The sequence below is a fragment of the Hippocampus guttulatus genome, chromosome 1, assembly GCF_054856545.1.
Source record: "Hippocampus guttulatus isolate MCC_2025c chromosome 1, RoL_Hgut_1.0, whole genome shotgun sequence".
Taxonomy (NCBI): Eukaryota; Metazoa; Chordata; class Actinopteri; order Syngnathiformes; family Syngnathidae; genus Hippocampus; species Hippocampus guttulatus.
The window spans coordinates 10517773-10537759 of NC_141261.1; the positions used below are offsets into that span (position 1 = coordinate 10517773).

The window sequence follows — 19987 nt, forward strand, 5'->3', positions numbered from 1 at the left end:
TTAAAACATGACTCAGTCTGTCTCAAGGCATGATGTTCCGCAAAGTTGGTCCAAGTAAAGCGTACAACAGAGCACGTGAGCGCTGACGGTAAAGCACTAAAAGCCACATCAGAGGGTGTCTGATGGCCCACCGGTATTGAAGTTGACGAAAGTGGGTTATCCACAGATGCCATGGCAACCATGCAATTTACTGTTCTCCATACAACAAGAAGAGGTGGCATCCAAGGTTACATAATTCAAAGTTTGTACAGTCGGACATATTTTTGCACAATTGTCTTCATCAAAGGATTCCACCATTCATTGTAGCCCAGTGGAGTATTTTTAATTTGTACAGTCATGTTGGAAAAAAAGAGAAATAAATAAAAAGAGTTTGGCCCGGCGTCCTATCAGTTAGAATGTATACATCTTCCTCGCAGTTTCTGGGTGCAATGCTCAGAAAACTCCACATAAGATGGTGAGCTCCACGAGTGTCAGTGTAGATTTTCTCGCGGTTCTCTCTCGTGGGGGAATTGAAAACTCTAAGTTCTCTTTTGGTGAGAATGTGACTGAATTCTTATTATGTGCCCGGTGATTGACAGGCGAATGGTTCAGGGTGTCTCGTCCAAAGTAAGCCAGTTGGGGTTGGCTCCAGCTCATCTGTTACCGTCATGACGACAGCATGTTCAGAAAATGCATGGATGTGTAAGGGGGAAAATATATGAAAAAAAAAATTACATCCCAGAGTTAATTACAGTACCTCAGTGAAGTACCTTTTGCTACAATGACCGCATTCAGTCTTTTTGGGTGAGTTTATCAGTGTGAGGCTTCTTGATTATTTGACAACTCTTTCTTGCAAACGTGCTCCATGTGTCAGATTTCAAGGGCATTCACCGTGCACAGCCGTCTTCGGGTCAGTGGGCTCTGGCTCGGTCACCCGCATCCAGTCTTTTTCTGGTGAAGCCTTTCTTTTGTTTATTTTGATGTCGTCTACACTCACTCTCACGCTAAAAGGTGAAACTCGTCATCATCTTTTTTTGAAGTGAAGGTTTTGGGCCAAAGCTGCCTTTGCTGTAGCCACTGTACATCTGTTTTCTCATAGTTTACTGGTTTTCTCTTTTTGTTGCTAGGATATCATTATTTGGAAGGTTTGGGTGTTATAATAAAGGATTAGGGGGAAGAAATGTACTGTACTTGAGTTGAGTTGAGTACTGAGAATGACACCGACTGATGTCGCGCATGCTCTCTGGTTTGTTTATCTTTTACCCAGACGCCGCAAATATTTTAGGAGTGCCAGGGGAATTGTAATTTTGAAAGTGCAGCAGAGTGTCCACACTCGCCAAAACATGAGATATTTCTCAGGGTCAGCAATCTAGCCTTGAAGTCATTGTGAAAGTCCCGAAGCCATTGTTGTGTTCATGTTTCGATTTTACCATCTCACCCCCACCCATTTTGTGTTTGCCTGGTTTAACCCGACAGTTAAATAATGAGAAGACTAGCCTTTAGAAGACATACATCAGGGGTGTCAAACTCATTTTTGGCATTGGCCACATGTTAGTTACCATTTCCCTTGGAGGGCCATTATAACTGAAACCAAATTTTAAAAAGTCAAGAGTAAAGGTTTCTTCAACTATTGTTGAAGTTACTGTAATGAGGGGGTTGGTGACAAGAACATACTTACAATATGTCTATTATTTATTACATATGAGAAATTTAAATATTGGTAGAAATTTTAGCAAGCATCATGCAAGTTGACATGCTTGATTTGCTTCAGCAGGCCACATAAAATGACGTGGCGGGCCGCATCTGACCCCCGGGCCTTGAGTTTGACATCTGACTCAACTCAACTGTATTTATAGAGAACTTTCAAACAGCCATCGCTGCACACAAAGTGCTGTACATGGAGCAACTAACATATACAACGGTAAAGCCAACAAATCAGTAACAAAGACGGTAGAACGCATTGAACAGCGAAACCAAGATCAAATCTGAGTCATGCTGAGTCAAATGCCAAAGAATATGGGTTTTAAAGATGGGCAGCGAGGAGGCTTGCCAAATGTTCAGTGGGTGACATACATGTTTGTTTTAGTTCACGTCGTAGGATCGCAGATGTCAAGCTGAACAAGACCTGGTGCATGACTAACTTTGGTGAATGCTCACGCTGCGCAAATTCTAAAGTAAAAAATAAGCCCAGCATTGTGTTCTTTTAACTATTATTAAATAAATAAAAAATTATGATGAGAGACAATATGAAGGATCAGAGTGATTTCTAAAGCACAGTTTTGTTTCATCGACGTGCCCAATATAAGTCAATAAAAATGGTCTCTGAACATAATCAAAGCGACAAGGCCAATGAGGGAGCCCAGAATAGTATTTTAGTCGGAAAACAAAGTGGGTGAATTTGTTCCCTCTAAAAAAAGTACAAAAGAGCCTTTCTAAGAAAATAAAATGGGAGTGCTGCATCTGGTTGTTTTAACTGCAACATTACCAGATTTGGATGATAACACATGAAAGCTTTGCCTCTGTGGCTAAAATACAGGTAGAACTATGTTCAACCGCAATGCTATATTCCCTGTCAGGACAGACCATTTCTGAAGGTAATTCACCGGGCTATGAGATCAAATCTGGCCGGTTATCCGTGCTTGGGAGAATGTTGAAGATTTGATTTTCATTCATGAATGACTCAATGCCTACATCCCCTGGAAGATAGATCGTCAGTAAGAAAGAACAGCCAGGAGTCCTGACTTCACTTGACCTTTTTGGGTGAGGGATGGTGGAGGGGTCGGGTGGGGTTACTTAACGCTTTCGGGGACAGCGGTGACTATAGTGGACAGTTGATCATGTTATCAGGTTACAGTGTGTATGAAAGGGAGCAAGTCTACTGAAAAAAAGAAAAAAAAAGGACTCTGGAATCTACGAGAAGTTATCCCACAAAAGATCCTGTTGACGAGATAACTGGGCAACTCAAGACGCTGGAAGTGAATTCTGCTGCCCCATACTGAACTTATCTTAATGCTAAAAGCTTTCCGCTCATTCCCTTTTCTTTCTTCACACGTAAAATACCCAACAAGAAACATTCGGGAAAAAAAATATGTGAGCATTGTTGGGGGAGAGAGATGGCCTTTGTCTCCCTCCGCCTGTTCGTTAATTTCGGATGGTGAGGATGTTGGCGATACAAATACAGGCTCAACGGTTTCTTCGAAGGTTTTATTTGCAGAATATTCCGGGCACCCGTGGTTTACAGACAATGGCTGCGGTGGTCACAAGTGCAAAGGTACAAAGGAGTCACAACATATTTATATCATCAAAAGGGCGGTACCGAAACTTATGGTGTGGCATCGGAACTTTCGTTGCTTCTGAAGCGATTCTTAGCTTTCATTAACTGGCACATCGCGGTGCTCTGTGCGTCCCCACAAGGTCTCCAGTCAGGAGTGCACCAATATTAACTGATGATCGCTTCAAGGACGCAAAGTTTTGCTGTGGGCATGGAAAAGTTAGACAGCGTGACTAAATATGGGCAGAAGACACACTTCAGTATGAACCCTATTCCATTTTTAACCCTTTCATGCACCAATAATGATAAGCAATAACCTGATAACATGATAAGCTGTCCACTGGAGTGACTTCTGTCCAGGAAAGGGTTAAAACATACGGACTCGTTGACTCCCCTCGTTTTACCTGCACCATAATCGCTCCTTTCCTTTTGAAAATGAGAGCTTTTCACAGCGGTTGATCATACGCAATCAAAGCTCTGGCTTGTCTGAAAAATTGCTTCTAAATCACAAAACATTCACTCGTTTCATGGAAAATAACAGTGGGGCCCCATCGTGGGGGGCTGTATTGAATAATCATGGCTGCAGTCTGTCAGATTTGCACCAACGATGATCGGCTACAAATGCAGATAAGCTGTGTCAAAAGTCGCTTCTAATAAAGCACCAGCAAGTCTGGTGTATATTAACGCTACGTGATATCACCTTCGAATGGCACTTTTTTGTTTATGTAAGTCCCAGTGTCAACACAAGCAAGCTAGCTTTTCCTGCCATGAAGAAAAACATCCAGTTGGACATGACTTGCACTAATGACAGAAGGTGTCATCTACATGTGGATTTTTCCATCAGCAGATCCTTACTGGGCGACATCTTCCACATAATTTCATTGCTCTTTTTTTCTTCCCGCAGTCAACCACTCTATTTACATTGATAGGCACCCGCTGCAATCGGGCTCATCTGGTGGTTATTTGGCAGGAATTATGCATAAGAGTAAATGCCATGGCACTAATAGGAACGCAATTTAGGTGACAGTATAGACGTAATTAACAGAGTGGGCGCCATACAGGGGAGAGGAAATTGACGTGATGTAAATGGTTTAATTAAATCACACACTCATAATCGAGGATACAAGTCATCCCGGTCGGCCGCTGGTTGTGTAAAATGCTAAATATAGGGTTACAGTTTTCTGGCCATTCATACCATTCAGAACTAATCAGTGTCAATTAGTAAATGGGCCAGTGAGATGCTAAATCTGAAAGTAGCGTTTCATTATCTGACTCATCACCCCTGACGACATCAACCCTCATAGTTTTGAACACTTTAACAACTTAAAGTGTTCGGTGTGCACACTTGCTTAACAGGTCTTTTTTTTCGTAATAACCTTTCTAAGCAGATGTGCTTTTAAAAAATATATATTCATAATTCTGTATTGCTTGCCATGGAAAGATATCCCCTGGCACTGTGAATTTCAATGTTAATTTGCGAGACCTTTAAAAAAAGTGAAAACTATTTTTCTCTTTTTTTTTCTGTCACTCATCTCAAGTATTTTGGCAAGGTACATTGCATTTCCAATAACTCGCTGATCCAGACCTCAACTCAATGGCAAGACCTTCTGCTTGTTTAATTGGTCATCCACCTCCATACCATTGTAAGATGCGGAATGCAACACCAAAAAGTGTGAACTAAACACGGAATTCCCAAGATGTTTCAGGCGTTACAGCGAATGACGTGACACTTACTAAACAGTGGGAAGAGATAACAACATACTCGACTGTACCTCAGTACACCTCTGTACAGTACCTTGGGAGGGGGGCTGGCACACACACTCATGCACACACAGGTATGCACTCACACACACACACAGAGTATAGAACATCAGAGCGAGGATTCAAAGGCTTCCGCACTTTGATGGCACTCCATATGAGATGAGACTTTATGATACCTACAATCCAGCCACAGATAGCAACTCTCATTTCGATGCTGGATTGAATCACCATTTCGTCTCTCCCAAGGCAGTCAGATGCGAGCATCGAGAGGCAGATGGACTCGCGAGAATACATGCTACAATTTCACAAAGCCATCTTGCCAAGCTTCAAGCCGGCATACTATTGTGGCGAGCACAGAATAGTGTCGGCCAGATGGTTTAGATGTCATGAAAGTGACAGTGAAGAGCAGCAGTTGTATCAGAAATGGAAAACAGGACTTATAACTCATAACTGTTTCCCCCGTCGCCTTTAACACGAGGCACTTGCTGCTCACCAAGCTAGCAATGGGGTAGACCCCTTTTTTTTTTTTGCTTACTGAAATGATTGCGCCACATGCAGGTGAATGCTGATCGATGTTGTCACCAAGCCAAAATATTACCCATCCACGCATTTTCGACGAGGTTAGGTTAGGTAGATACTTTGATACTAAAGAAATCTGGAGAGAAGCATACAAAAGACATTCGAGTTACCGTATTTTCTGCACTATAAGGCCCTTCGGATTATAAGGTGCACCTTAAATGAATGGCCTATTTTAAAACTATTTACATATATAGGGCTCACTGCTAAAATTGAACCTACAATAGTGGCTGTGGTTGCACTATGCATCCACGAAGAATAAATGAAAGACAAAAAGTTATGAAGACGATTGATTCAACAAAAAGGTTCCTGCTAATAATCACCACAAGATGGCATAGGAGCACTAACAGGGAAACAACTCAATGGAGATTATAAAGAGAGTTACACTCTCTTTCTATTAGGCGCATCACACTGTTTGTCTTTTGAGAAAATTGAATGCTTTTAGATGTGCCTTATAGTCTGGAAAATACGGTATTTGAATGGATGTGGAAGCGCTGAGTCCATCCACCATCGAAAATGTTGTAAGGTTGAAATTAAGAGATTGGATAGTCTCCCCCAAGGTCTTTCCCCCCAAAATTGTGAACTCTGCTAGGGTTATCTATTCTAGTCTTTATTAATTCTTTCGGCTCTAAACAGACTCAACAACACCTCTTATTGGTTGTTGCCTCGTCGCGGATTCCAAACGCTTCAAGGCCGAACTGACTTCACCACATAATGGGAACTGTGCAGAATTGGATGCAAATCCGAGACAGGACTGAGTTGAGTCTGGCCAAATGTGTTCTTGATTGAGTACAATTCCCTGATCACAATTCACAGTTTTCTTTTCAGAATAAGTGAATGCTTGAATCTGCATACGCTGATAAATGGACACTCGCTATCGTTTGTGTTCTTGATTGAGTACAATTCCCTGATCACAATTCACAGTTTTCTTTTCAGAATATGCGAATGCTTGAATCTGCATACGCTGATAAATGGACACTCGCTATCCTTTTTTTAAAAGTCATTTTGAGCGACGTTGTTTTGAAGAAGAAACTGGCAAGATTGCAAAGAAAATCTGTGAGGTACCTCTCTCCTTATCTCATTTGTTGCTGCCTTAGACTTTGTCCTTGGGGATGCTGTACTGTTGTTGTCCGGATGCCTGGTCTTCGTGTAAATTAAATTAGAGTTTGTGCTTCTCCGCCACCAAATTACTTGATGCTTGCATTCGTTTGCCCACACATGGAGGAGCAACTGTGTGATCAATTTTTGTTCCTCCATCTGCAGTCAAGATCAAGGAAACTTGCCAGTGAAGAGTGATGTTTTTTTGGGGGGGGGGGGGGGGTGGCAGGGGGATGACTTTAGACAGTAAGACATACATCACTAAATGGAAGCACAGGATGCTGGAGGAAGCTATTCCCCTCTTCGATTTCAGGGCTGATGTTTTTATAAATTCACCCTTCTTGTTGTCCAACCTACCCAAGACATTTATCTTGGCTATTTCTGTTCTTGTGTCCGATGTAACTATCATCCATCTGTAGTCTTATCCGAATAGACGTTATCGTTAGTTTCCTTTGAAATGTACTGTATATTGCAAGCAAAATAAAATTGCTTTGTTGTGCTCCCTTGGCAGAAACTGACCTAGAAACGTGTCTATGTGCAAAACACAGGTCAAAATGAAAAGTTGGATCATATTCAAGTTTTGCCTGTTTGTAACAGTGCATGCTTCAAATATAATCATGGGCCAAAAATGTTATCTTCGATTTTGTGGGAGTCGGTCGATGGCTCATACGTATGTTGAAAAGATTTTTATTTTAAACACTTCTGGGCTGTACTTGTTTCAATCAACAACATGTATGGGACTACATATTCATCTATCATTCATGTTATTCTATTCTATTCATAGACAGTGCCCACAGTCTGTAGTTTTGCCATATGTGGCATACATTTTGATTGTCTACGGCCATCTGAGCTAAATTACCGGATAAAGTTTTTGAATTACATCTAGTAATGGAGGAGGCAATTTCCCCAACATTCCTACGGCAATCAATTCAAGTTCAAAGGCATTTTGCTTTGTTTTTACTCTGATGTTTGCAGCTAGGTCGGCACTGCAAAGAGGAATGTATTCAATGTAGGTTAAATTAAATGAAAATAAAATAAGACAGAATTTCGGTAAGTAAATCATAGATCTGGGGATTTTTTTAGTGGAGATCTGTGGCGATTTTTGTTGATTTTGAAAGAGTTCTTAGCTCTTACATAAATATCAAACACTCCGCACATCATGCATTATTAAATTTCTGACTATACGTTCAGATCAATTATGCAGGCATGCTGTATTTGTAAGGCTTATGCCACTGGGACCGACTCGAGGCTACTTGGTTCTTTGCTTCCTTTTGTCGAGAAGAAATGACAATCGTTCGCCAAACAAATTCAAAACAAAGTTATCGTGTTAGGATTAGTCAAATTTACCAATATGCATCATGCATAATTTGTTAATATTCATTTTGGCAGTGTTCCACAACAGATTTAGTTTCACTTTCACTCTTGCGTGTACATTAGTCTTCTGGTATTTTCATGAATGCCTTTCGGAATTTTTACCGGTCGACAAAGTTGGCCGGCAGCTGTTAAACGTAATGAAGCCGAAAAAAATATGCTAATTATATGCAGAATAAGAAAAAAATGGTTGGTTACTGTTTTCACTAGATTCATTAAAATGACATGTATCTGCTGCTGCTGCAAAAAAAAAAGAATATGTCATCTGCTCATTTATTTATCTTCATTCGACTGCCTCAAGAGACAGCTGACTCTTTGTAGTATGGTACTATGTTTTAGTCTCCATTGTATATGTTGAATAAATAAAACATCTGAATAACATGAATAAGAATAGTCAGTGGGAGTAGTATCCAAATCCATTTCAGCTCATTTTTGCAAGGACATATGACGCAATTATTTATTCATGAAGGCTCGTTGCAATTTATACTGTAAGTCAGTTTTTTTAAAGAAGATACCCTTTTATTTTTGATTTTTTTATGAGAGTCCTTGTTGGTCGGAAGTCACCCGCGTTGACTCGCATGACACGTTTATATTCAGTCCCATCTTGTTGAGGTTTTAACATATTCCAGGCATGCTTGACCTCAACTACTCTGTCGCTTGTCCTTGAAGAGTCGCACAAGGCTTTGTGTTTCCCCAAGCTTGTGAAGTCTTCCCTCTGACTCGGAGGAGCTCGATCAGGAAATTGTGAGTTCAAAGCAAATCAAATGTCTGTTATTTTCTTCAGAGACAATGCTATGTGAGATATTCTTTTGAAACCTGATGAAATACTGGTACACTCAATTAAAGAGTACTCAACATGACTGCAAGTAAACTTTTTATCCGTTGATCAGTGAAACAAGACACATTTTTAGACTTTTAATCATGATTAGACTTACCTGTGACTGTTTTTGCAACATTAACGTCGCAATTTTTTTTCGGCGTGCACTCTTTTTTTTCAACAGAATCGAGCAACCATTTTTTTTGGACGAATTAAATGTTTATATTGGCAAATGGACAGAACTGATTTGCAATCAATGGCCCATATTTGTGGGAATATAATATAATGCTTAATATGCTATAGAAATCTAACTCAAAGTTTTGTAAAATAAAGAAATACATAAATGGAAATCTGTTAGAGTGTATTGTATTAATTTATGTTAAGGACTGAGTGTTCTGTTCTTTGCTTTAGCTAGCTCTTCTTTCTGAATCTCATCAAATGGGTATGACACGCGGGGTCCCACAAGGGTCAGCTCTTGTGCCCCTTTGGGTCAAACTCTGCCAAACTTTAATGTTGACTATCATAGCGTTGCAGGTGAAAAACAGTTACAGTGTCCCCCGATGACTACGGTTCAATGGAGGTGTTGTGTCACGGTAAAGAACAAAATAATAACTGGATCCATCCATTATCTGAACTGGTTATCCTCATGAGGGTTGCCGACTCTCCTGGCTTGGCTTCTGCATAACCGGTGAAAACCTGCGCAGCCAATGAAGAGTTGTGCCCCACTGAATTGTGAGGATCCCTGCAAGTCTTGGATTTCTGAGATTTTCCTGAGATACAGTATATGAAAAGATTCATTTGAAATACTGTACATTTCACACGTTAAATGTGAAATTGACTTGCGTCTGGATCCGGAAATTATATACTGATTGTCCCCAGTGATGTGCGCAGCTCATCTAACAGTCTCTTTTGCAGGAGCATGTGTGTTTGCATTCTGTATTTAAAATAAACAATGAAAAAAAATCAGAGGACAGGACTCATGACTGAATGTATATTTGGAGCTGTTCCATCATTTGGAAAGGCAGTGAGACGGCCATTGTTTCAGCGTTTCCTAGCAACGCGATTCGCCACCCATGCGGGCACGTCATTTCAATGGATTTCACATTTGGTAAATATTCCAAAAAAAATGTTTTTTAATCTAACTCCCCATTGCCACCATAAGATAAATGAAAACTCCAAGCTGCCAGCACAAGTCAGCCGGTGCTCTGTCACACGGCCATCAACAGGGGAGTGCAGAAGCAGTTAATTGAATCAAAATGTTTAAGATGGTGTGTCACCTTCAAGACAACATCCTAGTACCGTTAGAGGAAAGTTGCTCAAGTCTCTGGGAAAATACGCGCACCGCTATTTGACGGAACGGTCAAGGTGGTTCCACCCAGAGTGCCTACGTTTCATAAAGGTGCAAAAGTGACACACTTAAGTTTATGAGAGAATCTGTGGAGCCCAAAAAGGCAGCAGAAGCGCGCTTTTTTTGACTAAAGTGTAAATGGCTGCGTACTATCCTCGCTAAGATGTATGAGCTCGACAGTGAGATGAACTCTGGAGACATGATGCAAAATAGTTGTTTGTTGCTTTTCAAATGACATTTGGCAGAGTGCTTGCGCGTATGGATCTGTTTGCCTTTTAATCTTTTAATATATCAGCCCCCAACACTTCCTGCTCTACATTGCTTGTGCCCAAATAAATGCATGGTTTTCAAAATAAGAGTCAAAAACAAATGAAGAAATGAACCACAACTCGGTTGAAAGGCAGAACAGACTGTGGACTTATTCAAAAGAGCTTCAGGTTTTTTGTCGTAAATGTTATATAACAAAGGCGGGTTTATTTACCATATTTTCCGCACTATAAGTTGCACCTGTGAGCATTCAATTTTCCCAAAAGCCGACAGTGCGCCCTATAATCTGATGAGCCTTATATATTGGTGTCACAGTCTCTTAATATTCCCCATTAAGTTGTTTCCCTGTTTGTGTTCCATTGCCATCTAGTGGTGATTATTAGCAGGAATCAAACGTAACCATAAAGGGTTCTGCCCGACACTAATTTACCACAAATACCAAAAGCATAGTTAACGACTGACTAAACGAAGGAAGGAGACAAGCAAGATTTGGAAGAATATTTAGTCTCTTGTGGATTTGATCCCAGGAGATTGTGTGTCTTTTTGTTGAATCAATTGTCTTTGTAACTTTTTTCTTTCATTTATTGTTTTGTAATGCTATTTGTATGTAGATGTTTCATGTCCGTGTTTGTGACCAGCTCTCATAGCTTTATTACATTTGCAGCGGTTGTGAAGGCTCTACATACATAAAGCTGTATTGTATTGTATTCCCTTTAGCGTAGCTCCATCTAGTGCGCTGTATCTATGAAAACTGTTTTAAAACGGGCCATTCATTCAAGGTGTGCCTTATAATCCGGGTGTGCCTTATACTGCAGAAAATACGGTATTTTTTTTCTTCATAACAAACCACCTTGACTGCACGTTGCTGCTTATCAACTGATATTGTCCTGCCACTGCAAGGAGCTAAATGTGAATTGATTGCGGCTGGATATAGGGAAGTGTGCTGCCAACATCTGCTGGTGGGGGTCTGAAGCGCACGAGTAGCTCCAACTTTATTCGTATCTGAAGACAAACCCAAAATGGTTAAGTGACGGCTCGTGTCTAAAAAATCGCAAGTCAAGTCATTCGTATCTAAAGGCAAGATCGTCATCCATTTCACGGTCAAATTGTGACTGCATAAAAAAATAAATAAAACAATAATAATAATAATAATAATAATTTTGTTGGTACGGCTCTTGTAGTTCTCATTCAAAAGGCTGACAAAAGAAATTCCCAGCCAATGGAAAGCTGATTCCTCTTCTGTCCCACTTCTGGACTGTGTCTCAGTGCATACACACGAGACCTTAATGTGATTTGTGCATGCATCCAACTTGAGTCATTTTCGAAGTCGCCCTGGGCCCTGTCCTGTAGTCAATTGTCAAGAGTTGTATTTAGAAGTAGGCCTTTGAGTGCTGGCAATGAATAGCCTTGTGATTTGGCTGCTCCGAGGCTAACCAGATGGGCACTATCCTCTCTCAGTCACTTTCCATAAAAGAGGTAATCAGTCAGGTTCTTTGGCTGACACTCCATTGGATTAGTGTGATGTCGCCGCCGTGCTTTGGTGCCGTTACTCTGCAACCTTGGGGAGGTACCAAGGTCCCCTGACTTTGATTGCCGACAAAATGCTTCTGGTAGCTCGGACATCATTACTCGACATGTTGGAGAAGAGATAGGATCAGGGTGTGACTGAAGAATTGAATCCCCCGACTATGTTCGATGCTTCTCAATTCTTCCTCTTGTCCCCAATCATTCCTTTATGATACTTAGAGGAACAAAGCCCATTGAAAAAGACGTGGCGAACAATCGAACAAAGGAAGGATTTTCTGCTAAAGATGCATTACTCCAAAGGCTACTGTCCTTCTGCTCTTTCTCCATGATCTTCTCTCAGTTAATTGCTCATTAGGAGAGAGAAATGTGGTTTTAATCGTGAGCGGTCCAAAACTGTCTGAAGTTCATTCCAGCTAATGAATTTCAGAGAGAGTGATTGTTCCCATCGAAACAGAAAAAGCAGCACTTGACCGATTATTAAAACGTCCAATTAGAGCCTCGAGCGGGTGTTGTTCTGTATGCTCGGGCAAGCATATTTGTGTTTTGTGTTTCATCTTATCATGACAAAGTGATGAATTTGTGGGCTTAATTTGGTTGGTTGCGGAATTATTGCTGATTTATGCTGTTGTGCACGACACAGCTCAGAATTAAAAGCTCTGGTTGTGGGTGTACATGTACATTATACTGCTGATATAAATTCAAAGTAAGGTGTGTCTGTTTTTTTTTAATGGATTCTACAAATTAAATAAAAACCGGTTTGATTAAAAACCCAAAATCAAAAACACAATTACAATTAGCCTTGACTGAGTAAATCCAATGACGTGCTTAGTTAATTGCTTGGTGAATAGTTAATACATTCTGCCTTTAAATGGCATTTTGATGTTATTCTTAATTAATATTAAAAAATGGTTTCGTTGGGTCATAACTACTTAGAAGATACAAAGATACAAAAGAGCAAAGGCCAATTATCACATCAAACTTGTGACACACTTCAAAAGTTACTATGGAGTCAAATTAGATAAAATATTATATAATGAGAGGAATTTCAACCACATTTTTTTTCTACACTTGGATCAAAAATCCTTACTGTTCACTTAATTTTGCAGTTGAGAAATGTTTAAGCCTTGGAAGAGGTCTGTACATTGCTTGTTCCTTTTTCAATCAATGTGGTCTGCCTGCCTCAGCGTCCAAATTAATTCTTGTCTCTTTTCTTTTCAGTGGTGGTTCTCTATTTGCAGGCAATAGGAAACAAAGAGTGGAGGGAGGTAAGAAAACATTATTTTTTTAAATTATATGTCAGTATCCGATGTCCTTTTTTTCCATCTGTTGACCATGGCTGTGAGTGACTTTCAAAAGTGCTGAGACACAAATTAAAAAACATCTGTCTCCCCAATGCCTCTACAGTGTGTAATCGCAGTCTGAAAAACACTGCACAAGCTATAAAAAAAGTTCATCTATAAAAGATGGGAAAAACACAATGTCAAAAAGAGAGCATTCAGTCATGACGAAAGATAAGAAAATATGCAAGGGAGCTTAATCGTTTGTTTCAATAAAAATGCACTTCACGACTCCCTCTGGCATCTTCCAATCTTGCTCTCTGTTTTTACTATTTATGGGTGGAACATGTAACCTTTCATTGATTTGCCTCCGCCTTCACAACTGCCTTGTCACATTTCCATGTTACCTTATTTTTACCCCCTCCAGAGGTGAAAGATGAAAAGTAAGAGCACTGGTGCATACTTCAAAGTATTCCTGGATACGATGGATACATCCAATAACTCACTTGTAACTGCCACTCCTGTTGTGACTTAGGTGTAAATCAGATCACATTTTATGAGCAAGTTTTCCAATCATTCAAAATGTCTCGTGAACCTTTATGGTCATTGAATCAAACATTCGGGAAAGCTGGCTTTCTATAACTAAACACCACTTCCCTGCAAAGGGATGCAACGGTCAGGCCAACTACCGTATTTTCCGCACTATAAGGCCCACCTAAAAGCATTCAATTTTCTTAAAACCTGACAGTGCGCCTTATAATCCGCTGCGCCTTATATGTGGATCGATATTCAGATTTCTTGGACGGAGTATTTTAAATGTTCTGTAAAGCTCTTTGTTTCAGCTGCAGCAGTTGTGAAAGCTCTATACAAATTAGGCTGTATTGTATTGTCCTCCTTTTAGCGTACCTCCATCTAGTGGATGCATAACACAATCGCAGCCACTACTGTAGGTTCTATTCTGTGCGCCTTATAATGCGGTGCGCCCTATATATGAAAACTGTTTTAAAATACCCGTAGGCCATTTATTGGAGGTGCGCCTTCGACTTCAAAGTGCCTTATAGTGCGGAAAATACGGTACTTCTTTTTTTTAAGTAGACTGAAAACATTTGGGTTTGACAGCAAAAGACACAAAGCAACATCTCAGTTCTTATGTTGAGGGATTTATTTCTGGCTCCGATCCACAACTTGGAACATATTGTTTGTTTGAACCCTTCCATTTTTTATTTCAGCAAAAGTATTGGAAGAGTTCACTGCAGCCACTTTTGGTTATTGTTTTGTTTTAGTTTCACTTCTTGCCCATGATGAACCAAATTTTTGTTTGGGTATTGTGTTTTGGTTCTTTATCTTTCTGCATGATTAAGAATCACTCGATCGGTTTAGTTATGTCGTTCGATAAAACGGCAGACAAAGGCCTTTCTCAAAATAGCGGACCTCGATTCAATTTCTGTCATATCCACATTGTATCTGTCTTGACTTTATTGAGTCTGAGCAGCAAAAATCATGAGATACGATTTGATCAAGATGGACCACATGGGGGAGTAGTGCAGATGCGCTGGTCTCTCAAATGTGATAGTAGAGTGGCGTTGGCTCACTTGCACACCACCGTCGGGATCAGTGTTGTGCCTGAACGAGTGTGCCTCAATCTGGTTCCTACTTTAGACTGTATTTTAGCTCGCTCATCAAAGACTACAGTCCTGTTTTTTTTTTTAATTCCTCATTTAAAAAAAAAAAAAGGTTAATTTTTAAAAGCATTTAAGTTTTTCCTCATGAGATTGTAGGGTGAAGCCAGCAGCTGTCAACTGGGGTGGGCTGAATAAAGGCTTGCAATAACGTTAAAAAGAAAGGTTTTTACTTCATTTTGAAAACAATGTTGTTTTTTTATATGAACTATAAACTGAACAAGTTGATTAAAAAAACACGTGAAATTAACTTTCCAAACATTGGTAGATCTTGAGGAGGAAAACCTTCAGCTAATCCAGGTGATTAACACCATTGACATGGAAGAAAGGAAAGCACCACCACTTTTAGAGCCAGTTGCCGCTACCATGTGTCTGTTACAAAATCTCCAAGTGTATGATGAAAATTGAAAGAAAAAAATAAGTAAAACAAAGATCTGTCAAATTGTTTCCCCACCACACAAAAGAACATATACGGCTCTAGCTACGTATTTACAGTTGCTGAAAAAAAAACAAAAGTCAGTGAAGCTTTTGTACTGACGTAGATTTCTGCATAAATTTGTCGTAAAAACATGATCAGATTTTTTTTTTTGTCGAACATGTGTCAGTTTTCTTAACAATCGTGTGTTTCTTTGTTTTTACGAAACACAACATAAATGTGGCAGCGCCGGGTGGAAAAAGTGAACCCTTGGATATTTTAGTTTCAGTTTTTGAGCCTCCTTTTGCAGCAATAACTTCAACCGAACATTTGCTGTAGTTGCAGATCAACGGTCAAGAGGAATTTGGATCTTTCCTCTTCATAAAACTGTTTTAAGTTCAACCATCTTTGAGCAACAGTGCCAACCTTCCTACATTCCGTTCTATGGTGAACTGATGAACATCAAGGCTTTTGCTGATACTTTTGTGACCCTTTCCAGTTTTCATGCCAGTTCATAATTTTTAATTGTAGGTATTCGTATCACTCTTTTTTGTCTCAGGCATGGTTCCCATCGGCCTGTGCTACTTGAGGACAAAGCACTAAAACCTGGTGTGGTTTTTTTTATAGGGCAGGGCAGCTTTAACCACCACCTCCAATCTCATCATATTGATTGGACTGTAAGTTGGCAAACTCCACTTAGCTCTCAGAGAAGTCATTAGCCTCAGGGCTCATGTAGCTCTTCCACTCTGTCTTGTGAACGTTTATAGGGCGAGTCCTATAACAACATGAATACATACCATTATTTTGCGTGGTATTAGTTTAAGAAAACAGTGTTTGTCTATTGTTCTGACTGATGTAAATCGGGTCACATTTTATGACCGTTTTTGCAATCAAGGTAAATCGAAAAGGTTCACATTATTTTTTCCGCAACTGTTTATGTTTCATAGTCAACAATAAATAGTAAAGAGTTACGAGAATTCAGTTGCATATTCAGATGAGGCGGAGCTCAGAGTTGTGCAGGGGCACGGTGTGAACGCGAGGAGCTGACAACAAAGTGTATGCTCAGCAAAAGTCACAAAAATAAACTAAAAAAAAAAAAACATTTCAGACCTCGTCATCTTTTAATGTTTGTGTTACTGCTCATGTTTGTATATTGCACTGCCAGTGCTGTATTGAAGCCTACCTTATTACCATAGCAACCCATGCCGACAGGTCAGTGCAGAGAGCTGATATGTGGACAGAGCCGTCGCCAGACCCCAGCTTTCAGGAGGCCACATGAAATGCAATGTTGGGGGCCAATTATTAAAAACACCCTACAGACAGCACCTATTTTGCTCCTATTTGAGATATTCGTGTAGCACTTTGTAGTAGTCAATTGTCTTGAAAGCCACCCTTCGTAACAATTACTGGCAAGTATTACCCCAGACAACATTTACAATACATATACATTGATGCCTTCTTCAGTACGTCGATGCCGCAGCCGAATTGGATGTGACAACGTGAAGCTATTTGTAAAGATGCCTCCTTCACGTGGTCTTTGTGGTTGTGTCATCAAGCAAAAACTTTTTATTGAATTAATACCAATACCGTGATTGGATGCTAACAGATAAGACTGGCGATCATTCAAACACAAATAACACCATTATTTATTTATATTTTTAATGTCTTCGTGATTAGCAACTCAACATGAATATTTGAGAACACAAAATAGCCAGCCATCCATCCATCCATTTTCTACCGCTTATCTGGGGTCGGCTCGCGGGGGCAACAGCTCTAGCAGGGACACCCAGACTTCCCTCTCCCCAGCCACTTCTTCCAGCTCGTCCCTGGGGATCCCACGGCGTTCCCAGGCCAGCCGGTAAACATAGTCTCTCCTGCGTGTCCTGGGTCATCCCCGGGGCCTCCTCAAGGTGGGACATGCCCGGAACACCTCACGAGGGAGGCGTCCAGCATCCTAATCAGATTCCCAAGCCACCTCATCTGTCTCTTCTCGATGTGGAGGAGAAGCGGCTCTGCACCAAACTTCATTTTCCACTGTGTGACTTTCGGTTTCCATTTGAGGCAGCAAAGTCGGGATATCGGCATATTTAAATACAATGACTTGCCAAATCGTTTTTTTTTTTTGTTTTTGTTTTTTGCCTCTGTTGCTTCAAGGGAAGGTGTTCAAGACAACATAAGCTTTAATTATTCAGAATGTTTTACAAATCGAATTCCACATGGTCTACAAAATTTAATCAATGTTTAATGACCATCCCTGGTTGGCATAAACTTTCAGCCATCAGATATGGTCTTATTCCTTGTGTTAGGATTTAGTCATTATAGGGCCTGGAATGCACTGCATTCGACAGAGTAAACACACAGTCATCAGATAGTGTGACCACATTTTTGGGTGCCTCGAGCCGATGACCGTTCATGAGGTGAAACCAGACAAATATTGTTTGCTTTTGAAATTACATTTCCAATCGAGAGACAAATTGAAGATGTAAAAAGCAACTCTGCATGTGACATTCTTTTCCCTGACCATGGAAACTAGTGGCGATGCTTGCATCACTCTCACACACACAAAAAAAAAACGTTCAATCGATCTGAGTGGGTTTGTTGTGGCGGCACACACGCAGTCGAAGTGATTCTTCCCAGTGCCATAATGACAGTTGACATTGGACGAAGAGAAACCGCTTTGAAACTTGACAGGAACAAAATTGATCGGCTGAAAGGTCAGTGTGTCACAAGATTTGACCGTGACGTAGTTGTGTTCGACAACTACCGCACTGTGTAGTGTCTGCGCATTTTGAATGAGAAATCAAAAGATCAACCTCAAATTCATGAGAGCTCTCACATTCCTCCATTCTAAGAACTGCTTCTGAGTTTCCCCATTGAATAAGTATGTGGTGTACCCCTTTATCGGGCTATGCTCGATCTCTTAAACTTGAGGTTGAATGGCCTAACTCAAAGGCAGTAGAAGCCTGTGGTTTCTCGAGCATGACAAGGTAAAATCTAATGCGAATATTTCCCTCTCATGAGTGCAAATCATTATGGCAAAAAAAAGTATTGTGTTGTATCATATTTCCGCAGTATAAGGCGCATTTAAAAGCATTCATTTTTCTCAAAATCCGATGCATCTTATATATGGAAAAATATTCAGATTTCTTGGACAAAATATTTTAAATTTTCTGTAAATTGCTTTGTTCCAGCTGCAGCTGTTGTGAAGGCTCTCCATAAATCGAGCTGTATTTTATTGTAGTGTATCTCCATTGGCATAGCTCCATCTAGTGGATGGATAACACAACTGCAGTGACTATTGTAGCTTCTATGCTATGAGCTTTATCATATGGTGCGCCCTATATATGAAAACTGTTTAAAAATAGGCCATTCATTGAAAGTGCGACTTATACTACGAAGTGCCTTATAGTGCGGAAAATACGTTAATTTGATTCAAATAAATATTTTGTCAACATAAAGCCTGATTGATTTTGGTTATTAAAAAAATATATATATACTGTACATCCTAAATTATTTCACCCGCAATGCAGCTATCAAAAAAAAAAAAAATCACTGCTGATTGAAATTTGAAACCAATTGGGATTTGCTGTGGGGCTGATACAGCGGGTGGGATCTAAGGTCCAGGGCACTTCCATGAGTCCCTGGTAATGAATGGGGTAAGGACGCAGTTGATAGCATCGCCTATGTGTCCAGGGCACTAAAGACATGAGTCCGGGTTTTGTAGCTGTGGTGAGACAGTGCCAAAATCAATAGCTCGTTACATGGTGCTTTTGGGCTAGACCGCGGAGGCGAGGCTCGTACTCCACTGGGGGAATTAGTGGTGGTGTGATTGTCAGCGGGAGAACGTTGGCAACTGGACTTGTGCGGGATAGAGAGCCTCGAGTCTTGCTCAAAATAGCCCCCAGATTTCCCAGGGGACACAACATTTAATACAAAGCCCAAGCCCTTTTTTTGAGATCCTATTTTAATGGATATTTGAGTGTCTTAACTGTAACAAATGTCATAATATGAATATGACTTTATGAGTTTCTGTTTTTTCTTTCTTTTTTGAGGAAGTTTAATCTCATGTATTGACTTTTCCATTGTTGTAGTCCGGCCGGACTGAGGTGATCGATAACACTCGGAACCCGGATTTTGTCAGAAAGTTTGTCTTGGATTTCTTCTTTGAAGAAAAGCAAAATCTAAGGTTTGATGTGTAAGTACCCTGATGTTTTATTCAAATTCTTCAAATCAATCCGAGGTGACTCCGTTGCATCGCAACTCAATTTGGTGAAAAGAAATCTCATTCAGACTAAGCAATGTAGAGCAATGAACTGGCTAGTCACTCGTGGGCCTCCCTGATTAGATTAGATTTTTTGTTATCCCCACTTAATTTCACAAACCTTTTTATCCTTCATCAATAGCTATCGTAGGTCACTCACATTCTACTTTAGCTTTATCTGCAGGGTATGAGCTGCATAATTATTGTGACAATTGCTTTAACTAAGCTGAAGATAGTGAAGTGATGAAATTGTACCCCAAAAAAAAGAAAAATAGGGTGCATATATTTTCATATTTGGTGTGGAATTGGACTCTCATAGTCATATGGGATCCAATACAAA

General features: G+C 40.2%; 1 protein-coding gene across 1 annotated transcript in view; it reads left to right on the top strand.

The window, feature by feature from the left end:
* cpne9 (copine family member IX) overlaps nucleotides 1–19987 on the top strand; it is a 61052-nt gene that overhangs the window by 3558 nt on the left and 37507 nt on the right. The window contains exons 3-4 of the mRNA XM_086108944.1: nucleotides 13234–13280; nucleotides 19478–19581. Coding sequence (XP_085965070.1) covers nucleotides 13234–13280; nucleotides 19478–19581 — 151 coding nt within the window. The remainder of the gene's footprint in view (nucleotides 1–13233; nucleotides 13281–19477; nucleotides 19582–19987) is intronic.